Source organism: Elaeis guineensis, chromosome 15 (assembly GCF_000442705.2).
Source record: "Elaeis guineensis isolate ETL-2024a chromosome 15, EG11, whole genome shotgun sequence".
NCBI lineage: Eukaryota > Viridiplantae > Streptophyta > Magnoliopsida > Arecales > Arecaceae > Elaeis > Elaeis guineensis.
The window spans coordinates 34,604,456-34,615,166 of NC_026007.2; the positions used below are offsets into that span (position 1 = coordinate 34,604,456).

At 33.1% G+C, this 10,711-nt stretch overlaps 1 protein-coding gene across 1 annotated transcript; it reads left to right on the forward strand.

Annotated features, from left to right (window-relative positions):
* Positions 1-9,326: 9,326 nt before the first annotated feature.
* Positions 9,327-10,289, forward strand: LOC105036466 (cysteine proteinase inhibitor 1). The gene is given in 4 exon segments (XM_010912231.4): positions 9,327-9,418; positions 9,536-9,624; positions 9,675-9,851; positions 9,854-10,289. Coding segments are annotated over 4 exon segments (627 nt in total). The 3' UTR covers positions 10,123-10,289.
* Positions 10,290-10,711: the final 422 nt, after the last annotated feature.

Sequence of the window (10,711 nt, forward strand, 5' to 3'; positions counted from 1 at the left end):
CCACAGACAATGTGACAGACCCACTAACAAAGCCATTAGGCCAGCAGAAGATCAAAGCCCACCTTGAAAAGATGGGACTTAGATATGTAGCCAATTGGCATTAGGTCAAGTGGGAGTTTGTGAGAAGTGTGCCCTAGATGCCAGATTGGCTGACACATTCCTATACAAATGTAAGGACAAATTTATAATTTTAACTATAAATGAATAAAAGGGTTATTCTACTACCACATTGTATACATTATGTCGTGATATATCCTTTGAGTTAGTAGGAATGTTAATTTATATTTTCAAAAGTTAAAAATTTAAGGCATGAATTTATATAACTAACTCATAAACAGCTCCTGACTATAGGATCATCACGAGGATGGTGATCGATCCAGAAGGTTGGTATACGATCGCTTTCTTAGAGTAAATGTGTCTTGAGTCTACGATGTGAAGACACTGAAGCGAGAGTACAGATATTCGTTGAAAATGAGAGTACTGAGCGTGACCACCTCGAGTAGTCATAAGGAAATCTACCTTCTCGTCGATGACTAGCTCGATGCTACAGCTGTGTGTCTAGTTCTTTGATCTGAGGTGCATCGATAGTTCACCTTGAGTGTGTTATAGTTTGACTACACCATAACTCGATCTCCTAGTCATTCAGAATTCTGAAGTGTATGTTGGCTGTAGCATATTCATTATAGAAATCAAGTCGCACCAAGATGGGATCTATCAACCCTAGTAGATGAGAGGAGTAGTCCTATGATGATCGAAAGATCGAGTCCTTAAGCCTATGGCCATTGCAGAGTAAAATAATGAAAAAGAGTTTTTCATTGAAATTTCACATCGGACTCGGATCGATCGATTGATTCATATGACTGAAGTTGGGTTTGACGAGTTCACCTTAACCTTAATTCAGTCGGAACTCATGATAGAGGAACTCAATCACATAGGTAGCAGCACCGAGAAGTTCATCTTCATTTCCAATGGGTTGCCACCATATACTGCTAGATGTCACTGGTGAATTTTGAGAGTAATTAGAATGATCTTGATGATCGATCATTCTAATTGTTTGAATCAGAAGAGTTTGGATCCATCGAAAGGAGTTTCGATGATGTCGATGATAAGATCACGACATATCTCATTACCATACGAAAATGAATCTAACTGGGTCACACAAACAAGAGTTAGGGTCTGGATGTCATCAATTGAGCTAGCCCAGTTCGATTGATTTGGATTAGATCTAATTAGGTTCAAGAAAATCGTGCTAGCACACGATTGAGCCTAACTTTCTCCTCATGTAATCTTTTCTATCTCGACTGAGCCAAATATGATTTGACTCACCCAGAGAACCTTGAGAAGGTTTCTCTCAGTCTGACTGGAGGTAGTCCAGCTCAGAAAGGACTTATCTTAATTTATAAGATGAATTTAAGATAACACCTGCTAATTCCTGTCACCTGCTATTTTCATTTTAGGACATTGGTCAAACGTTGACCCATGGACCTTGGACTGAAGGCCACTTGGCAAGAGGTCATTGGAGAGTTTTAGTGGAGTATCCACCTGCTAAATTAGCCCTCAATGTGGGTGCCATAATTAGATATGGCGTGCGCCCCAAGTGGATAAAGATAGAGTCCCATGAGATGAGGACTTTGATCCCTTAATCAACTTGGACTGTGGGGCGCCAATCTCACTGTGCATATCCAGTGTTGGCACCAACAATAGGAGGGATTATGGAGATTTTTATCTGATATGATCAGATTATATCACTCCACCAATTAAAATTTTTTCAGAATTAATTGAAATTTTTTGATTGGTCGAATGATGTGGCACTGCATGGCACAGCAGGGTCTATTTAAACCCTGTCTGCGCCTAGGATTTAGGTACTCTGCTCAATACCCAGCAAAATCCTAAAAGCCCTCTACTTCTCCATGCCCCCTCTGCTCCTCTCCCTCCCCTCTTCATGTCCAAGAGGTTGGGCATCTATCTGGTGCTTGTCTAAGGCGTGGTGGCTTCCTGATTAGAAGGCTGCAGAGATTTGTCGAGAAGCTGCTGCTCCAGCTTCAGAAGATCTTTTGAAGATCTTTCGAAGATCTTTCAGATCAGATCCAGATCTGATTTTTGGAGCAAAGATTTGCAAAAAGAAGATGATCCAGATCCTACTTGAGTAGATACTGATAGAGGCCAGGTGACTGTGTGACTATTTTAGAACCTTGGGCATTGCTGCGATCATCTACAGGATAATCTAGTTACCCTAGAGGTATTTTTCTATTCTTTATGTTTTCAGATTTAATTTTAGATTTAATATCAGATAATAAAAATTAGATCTAATAGATCTTAGATCTAAAATATCGTAGGATATTTTTTTTTTGAAATATTCCACCCCAGATCTCATTAGATCTGGAAGATCCTACAAGAAAAAAGCTGGTTTTTCCTTCATACACATCTGAAATCTAAAATTCAGTAAGTACAGAACATATCTAAGTATAATTAGATCATAACTAATTCATTTTGAGATTATATCTAAAAATTAATTAAGATTAAAATTTTATACCTGAGCACAGTAGTAGATCATCGCATCCAAAATTCGTGAAGATGATTCTTGATGATGCTTGGCAGCCGCACACACGTCCGACCTCTACGGGTATCCATACGAAGCCCTTATGCTGATCGATCTCTCCGAGAGTGTTAGCTCGCAAGAACACTATCCTTTGGCTGATCTAAAAAGAACTTGATAAAATTGAAGAATAAGGAGACTCTCTCCTTTTTTTTTCTAAATCCATGCTCTTGATCTCTATAATAAAGATCAACAGAAGAACTCTTTCTTCTCAATTTTCATGCATAAGAGAGAATCTTTCTCTCTTCCTTTCACGCCCTTAAAAAGAATTTTTTTTTCTCTAATTTTTTATGATAAAAATTAGATCTAATCTAATTTTTTATACTAAAAATCACATAAAATTTTAAGATCTAAAAAAATTCAAAAGAGGGATCCAAGAGAAGAACCGTTCTTCTCTCTTCTTCTCCCTTTTTCTTCTTGATCTAGAACGCAAAGAAGCCCCAAATGCCCAACCAGATTTTTTTGATATTTTTTCATCAAATTTTTATGTTAAAAATCAGATCTAATCTAATTTTTATCTTAGAAAAAATTAAAAAAAAATCTAGAAGAAGAACTCCTTCTTCTTCAAGGCTGCGCACAAGAAAGAAGATCTATCTTCTTTCTTGATCTAAAACTCCAAGAAGCTCCAAACCCTAAATAATTTTTTTTTTATATTTCTTCTCTAAATTTATATATTAAAAATTAAATATAATCTAATTTTTATCTTAAAAAAAATTTTAAAAAAAAATTAAAAGAAGAACTTCTTTTTCAAGGCTGTGTACAAGAAAAAAGATCCATCTTCTTCCTTGTCTTTCTCTCGTTGGGAAGAACTTTTCTTCTCCAATTTTTTACTGTACAACTAGCAGAGAAGCCTCTTTTTGATACTCAAAAATTAGCAAGAAAAAATCTCAAAAACATACCAAGATGGAAAGGAGAGGAGGGGTTGGCGTGTGGATATTGGGGCGTCCAACTCTTGGATGACCCTCCTTGTTTTAGCGACAAAAAAAGGAGGGGAGACGCCCTTTTTTCTCACAAAAGAAATAAGTAGGTGCACATCTCTTTTGGGGCATAGGATCTCACATTAAAAGGATTTGAGGCGTGGAGAATTAATAGCACATGGGTTGGTTCTAAGTTGGTTAAGTTCTATTCCAAATAGGATTCAAAATCTTGATCAAATTCTAACTAATTCTTGGACTTAATCCTAATTAACTTAGGAATTAGTTATAATAAACTAACTAATTAGATCCTAGCCCAATTATTAAGCTCCAATTAATTTTAAAATTAGTTAGATTAAAACCCCATAGATCCAGGGATTGATTCTAAATGGAGATCAGGTGCTTCATTCGATATTAGGACTTGATCCAATCAAGTCTATTATTTCATAGGGTTAGATCCAATCCAAGTCTATATAAAATTAATTGAATTATATTTAGTTTAGAATAATTTTAAATTCATGCATCCCTGAGATCAATCGGAATAAGTCCTGTTATTCAATAGGGCTGCATCCAATTAATCCAAAGCAGATCTAACTGAATCCAATTCAATTAGATCTAATTCAATCCTCATTACTCAATCAAATTATGTCAATTAATAATCATATTATCAATTAATTATTCTTCTAATTTACTAACCATTAGTAAATAATTTATTATAATATTTATATAGGATTAATCATCAATTAAATTGATAATTAAATCCTTCAACGATTCATAATCATCGATCAGCCATTTGATCAGATAGGTACTTCTATGTATGTGACCCCATAGGTTCGAACCTAAATCGATAACATAAGAATAATTCTTGTACTAATCGATGTAACCATCTAGCAATAGGATCTGATATCAGGATAGGCTGAATGTATGCCTAGCAACACTCTAAAACTCATGTGGATATACTTACTGTATAATTCATCCTTTTGACACTTGATGCTCAAGGACAACTTTGGGTTAAACTGTCAACTCAAGAAGAATGATCCACATTGTGTCTCAACCTCAAAAATCCTATGACTCCTCACTAGGACTATTTTGGCTAAAATTTTGCTGAATTGAAACACAATGATACATCATCTTCAATTTTACTTGGAGCGGTCAATCCCATCTTGACTCGCACTCAAATTTCATAAGTACTTGACTGTACCCAAAAATTTTCCATCACTAAATTAAAAATTCGGATAGCCCGATACCAAAACACAGTGAGTTGCTTGCAAGTCATCAAGACAGTCTCAAGTCCAAGGGACATATATACCCATATCCCATCAGAGCAACTCTTGACAACAGAGTACTTCGAAAGTGGTTACGCTCAGTGAAATATTCTTTTACATATCACCCATATGTCATACCTGTGTCACCACATATCTTGGTTAAGAGGACAACCAACTAATATGGCATACAATGACCTATACTCGATACAATTATCGTTCTTGTGACAATTGTATCATTTGATCGTGAGCAGGATTTAAGAGCCACATAATAAATATTTCTTTATCATTTTGAAAGTAGTTCTAAGAACTTCATCATAACAAATGAGTTCTATTTTAGAAGATGTATTCCTTATGATGAATCTGCCAGATAACATTTATCATTTTATAATTCATATACTTATATGGAATACAATTATCTACAACTTAGATGATTGACTTTAGGATATATTTTCCAACATAACCTCTATTAGTAGGACCCAAAGTACTAATGCACAATCCTCATTGACAGAATCCAAAGTACTGATGTATAACTTTTATTAATAGAGTCTAGAATATCAGTATATAACTCTCATTGACGATGTTCAAAGTATCAACATATAACACCCATTGCATTACAACAAAAATGATCTATAATAGCAGTAAAAAATATCATAAAAAATTAAAAAAAAAATTATTGATAAAATCTATACCAATGATTGGTAAATCATGATAATAGATGGTGTCACTAAAAACTAGTACTACCTATTACCATAGTTTTGATGAGCATTGGTATAAGTAAATCTATACTAATGCAATAATAACTATCGCTATAAATGAAATCAAAATCAAATATTTTTTTAAAAAATAATCTATATTTATAATCATATATTTTTTATAAATTAATAATAAATATTTTTATAATCAAATATTATTCTCTTAAAGTCATATTTGACTATGGTACTCCTATATAGGGAATCATATGGTACTTTTGTATTTGATCAAACTTACAATTTTAACTAATCATTTATATAGAAAATCGAATATAAGACCTATTGGATAGTTATCTAGTACTTAGTCAAGGTGACAATATTAACTTATGATATAGAGTTATGGTTTATTATACTTATTCAAAAGTTATTCATATTATAATATATATTTATTTCAAATATTATATAAATAATATTTTAATTTAATAATTAATTATTTTTATAAAAAATCAATTCTCTTCTTTTTGAAAGAAAATTAAAAATAAATTATTTTATTTTTTTCTTTATAATATTTTAAAAATTTATTATTTAAAATATAAATAATTTTAACATTTTTTTATAATCATAAATATTTTTTAATATTATTTAAAAATGGATAATTAATGATTTTCTTATTTGTAAGGTAAGTAAAAAATAATGATATTTAATATATCATATTTTAAAATTTTATATAAAAATATTTTAATTTTAATAATTAATTATTTTCATTAAAAAATAAATTTTCTTCTTTTTGAAAAAAATTAAAAAATAAATTAACTTATTTTATTCTTTAAAATATTTTAAAAATCATATTATTTAAAATATTTTAAAATATAAATAATTTAAACATATTTATATAATCATAAATATTTTTTCTAATGTTCTTTAAAAATAAATAATTCATGATTCTTGCATATATATTGTAAGTAAAAAATAATCATATTTAATATATAATATTTTAAAATTTATATTATATAATTTATACAAGTTATTCTTAAATTTTTTATATATATTTTAATATAAATTAGATTGGATCAGATCTAAATTTTTGGTTAAATTTAGTTTCATATCGATTTTTTAGTAATTACATCATCGATCATTACTTGATTGTGATATTGTGTATTTAATATTAATAGTAGATTTTATATCAAAGTTTATTTTTATTTAATTATTAAACTATCTTGACTCATATAGTTGAAATCATATTAATTTTAAAATTTATTAAATATATGAAATATAACTTTTTATATAATTTAAATATATATTTAGTAATTAAATATTATCATCATAAAAAATCTAAATTAGTTTTCAAAGATATTAATTTATCATAAAAATAATTTATAAATAATTAATAATAAAACTATTAGTTATATAATGATATATAAAGGATAAAATTTATTTCATTGATAAATAATTAATATTCAATAATAGAATTATAAATATTGCTAATTTATCATAATAATAATTTATAAATAATTAATAATAAAAGTTATTAGTTATATAATGATATATAGAGGATAAAATTTATTTCATTGATAAATAATTAATATTTAATAATAAAATTATAAATATTATCAATTAGATTTTATTTAACTATAAAATATTATTCTTACACGATACTATCATAACATTATAAATTTTAATAATATCTATAAATAACCATCATAATATAATAGATTTTCTATTATAATTTTTAAAACCATTACAATAAATATATTTTTTATGATATTTATAAGATATCGTCGCTATATAATAATTTTTAGTAACATCCTTAACAAAGTGCCATAATATTATATATATTTTATAATATTTTTTTAAATCATTACTAGAAAGTATTTATAGTAACACTCTTTTTTGAGCGTTACTAAAATTCCATCGCTATAAACTATTTTTGTTGTAGTGTTAGTAGGGTCCAAATTATAGTTAGGCTGACAGCTCAAATCTAATCTAGAACAAATCCCGATCTATAAGTCGGTGAGAGTCCGTGTTGTTATGGGGGCAGATCGTAGGTCCTTGTCGTTGGTGAGATATCGATCCGATGGTTGATGGGATCCTGATCTGAAGGCCGGCTGAGTGCCAACTTGGAGGCCGCATCACCCTAGCTCTCCATAACAGGCTTGATGATGTTCGTCATTGGTGTTTCGATCAATCCAAGATTTCTACGAATGAATCCTAAGGACAAGGGCTAGGGTAGTATGACCTCATAATACCACCAATTATCTAGCATCCTGCTAGTTTGAAAAATATCCTAAATCCTTATAATGACATCAATCTTGGTTATAGACCAGAAGGCTTTGAAATACAAAGGGGCTGATGCGCAACTAGTCCAGGGGACTTTCCTGAAGCTTAACTTCCTATTACCTCTTCTACTTCTAATAATGTAACAGGGGCCACAAGCGACTGATTCTCCATCCAAGAGACCCTACAGGAAACAAACAGGATGTCGATCGGAGCATCCAGAGAGCCCAGCAGTTTCGGCTGCTGTTAAATCCCCTTTTCTTGTAGTGCAAGTTAAACCAATAACTTGGGCTAGCGTAAGCTTCTTACAACCAATTTGCATGCCAAACCATGTGATGTAATATGATATTATTATTTAGAAGAAATGGATGGTAGGATGCGAGAAAGTTTGCTCAAAATCAAGGAAAACTCGACTCAAGTATTGGTGTCTAACTGTAATGCTTTTTTACTGCATCTATAAGTGTAACATGACATAAAGTAGTCCTAGAATTAAAGATAGTATGCTATAAATATTTTTAATTAAATAAATCAGTTATTTATAGATACTTATAGCTATCACCTACCCAAGCAAAAGATTTTGTTTTTCTGGACTGTAAAAGCAACAAATTTATGCCATGATATGCTTCAAACTTGAATTGGTTAGGAAGCATGTAGAGTGTGCTGTGCTAAAATTCTAGAGAACATGACACCCTGTAGCCAGGGAATTGTACTTAAACCAATCAAACCTGACAAAATTGATCCAAAAACATGGTTCAGAAAATTTGGCTTACAATTCACACCTAGCCACTCATCTGGATTTGACATGTGTACAGGAGGCCCTTGACATGCCACGTTAATTGGAAGATACATAGACCGTCATATTAATTTGTGTGGAATGGACCATTGAGACTGGTGTTGTACATCATTTGTAGCTTTAATCGTACCTGTTGGACATGTCGATGGAACTTCAAAGATGGGTAGACTGGCTGGTGAACCCTTCTCCAATCTTTTGAGGAATAACTCTTTTTCTTTTTTATGCAAAAAGGTTGGGTAAGAGAGAAACTGGGCCACAAGTTTTTGTTGCCACCAAAAGTATTGCCAAAAGAAAAAAAAATATATATATTCGGAGACATGTGGAAGGTTGTGGAATGGACAAGATTCCCATTATCCACTCCACGATGAACGCACGTTGAAGGATCGGGGCCACCTCATGGGTGACGATTAGGTGGAAGTTACATCCGCACCCTCGGTTTCGTTGAGTAGATGACCAAACTTGTGTTTCTGGAGTTTGCCCGCCGTAGGGTTGGCGCAAGTGGCTTTGGCATGCATAAAAATGGTGGAATCGAAGTTCATGATTCGATGGTTTTATAATCTAAGATCTGCCAGTATTGATTGCATTTTTTAAGGAAAGAATTATTGACTTTTCTCACCATGTCGGCAGCTAGACCATATCCTATTTGCACAGAGTTTTGAAATGATGTAAAATGGATCTGTACGAATCCCATATATCAAAGGAAAGTTGGGCCCACCCTAAACAAGTTGACTTGAGCATTACAATTCATGTACATGTCCTTACCACGGGAGATTATTATTTCATACCAGTATTACTATGACGTGGAGCCTACAGCTGTTCCCCTGTACAGGGAGGAGATGCACGGGAACGAACGTACTGGGGCCTGATGTAACAGGTCCTGATCCGTGGTTCTTTTCTTGGAAACCCGTCATCACCAGCGTATCCTTGTTAGCGTCTTTAAACCCCGTGACACCACAGTTTTAAACCCACAATAATTTCTCGTTTTATAGGATACTGTTTTCCAGGAACCCCACCGCCCTCCCCGACAAACTTTCTTCCATCCAGTGGGCCCCACGGACGTGGAAAAACCCTAGACGAAAACGCTCCTTCCCCGGTTTTAGTGCAGTCCAACCCTCAACTTCTCCTTCAATCCGCCACAATAAAATCCCCACCCAACCCCCACCTTATGCCCATTCTTATCCTCCTCCTTACATCGCACTAGAAGGAGAAAAATCGTCACCATTATCATCACCATGAGATCCCTTCCTATTCTTCTCCTCCCTCTTCTTCTCGTAGCCACTGGAACCCTCGCAGCCACCGTAGCCATGAGCAAGCCTCTTCTCGGGGTTGGCAGCCAATCAAGAATGTTAATGACGCCCATGTCCAGGAGATTGCCAAGTTCGCGGTGTCGGAGCACAACAAGCTGGCCAACTCTAGGCTTGCGTTTAGTAAAGTGGTAAAGGGCGAGACCCAGGTGGTGTCTGGAATTAACTATCGGCTTGTCGTGGAGGCTAAGAATGGCGGAGCCATGGCGAAGTATGAGGCCATCGTGTGGGAGAAGGCCTGGGAGGGGTTCAGGAAGCTCACATCCTTCCAGCCAGTCCAGAGTTGAAAAATGTAAACCTAGGGTACCTGTTTGAGAAATGTTATGAGGAAAATGTAACCGATATAATAACATGTTTAATAATTAACACTTCTCGTTGTTGATGTTCAAAAAACGATGTGGAAGCTTGTGCTCTTCTTTGCTGATCTTTTACCATCTTTATCTTTAATTTGTTGCATCATCGGCTTATTGCTCTTCCTGCCATACGGTGTCAAGTCAAATACCAACTTAGAACAATGTCTAGGGACGTGATTATCGATAGATCATATAAGCTTCTTGCAACCGATATTTGTATATCAAGCCATTTGATAATTTAATCTTTCCTTTAATAAAAAAGGACAATAGGATTGGAAAAAGTTTGGTCAAAAAAAGCCAGATAAACGTATCTAACCTCAGTGATTTTACTACATCATCAAAGTGTAAAATGACAAAAATCGACCCTAGCATAAAAAAGAGAATGTGTTATTATTTTTTTAATTAAATAAGCTATCACCTTCCTCTGGATATTTATTGTATTATATTTTATATTTTAAAAATTTTTGATATAAGAAAGGGTTAATTTCTACCTTCTCCTCTGTATCCATTTTTTCTCTTCAGG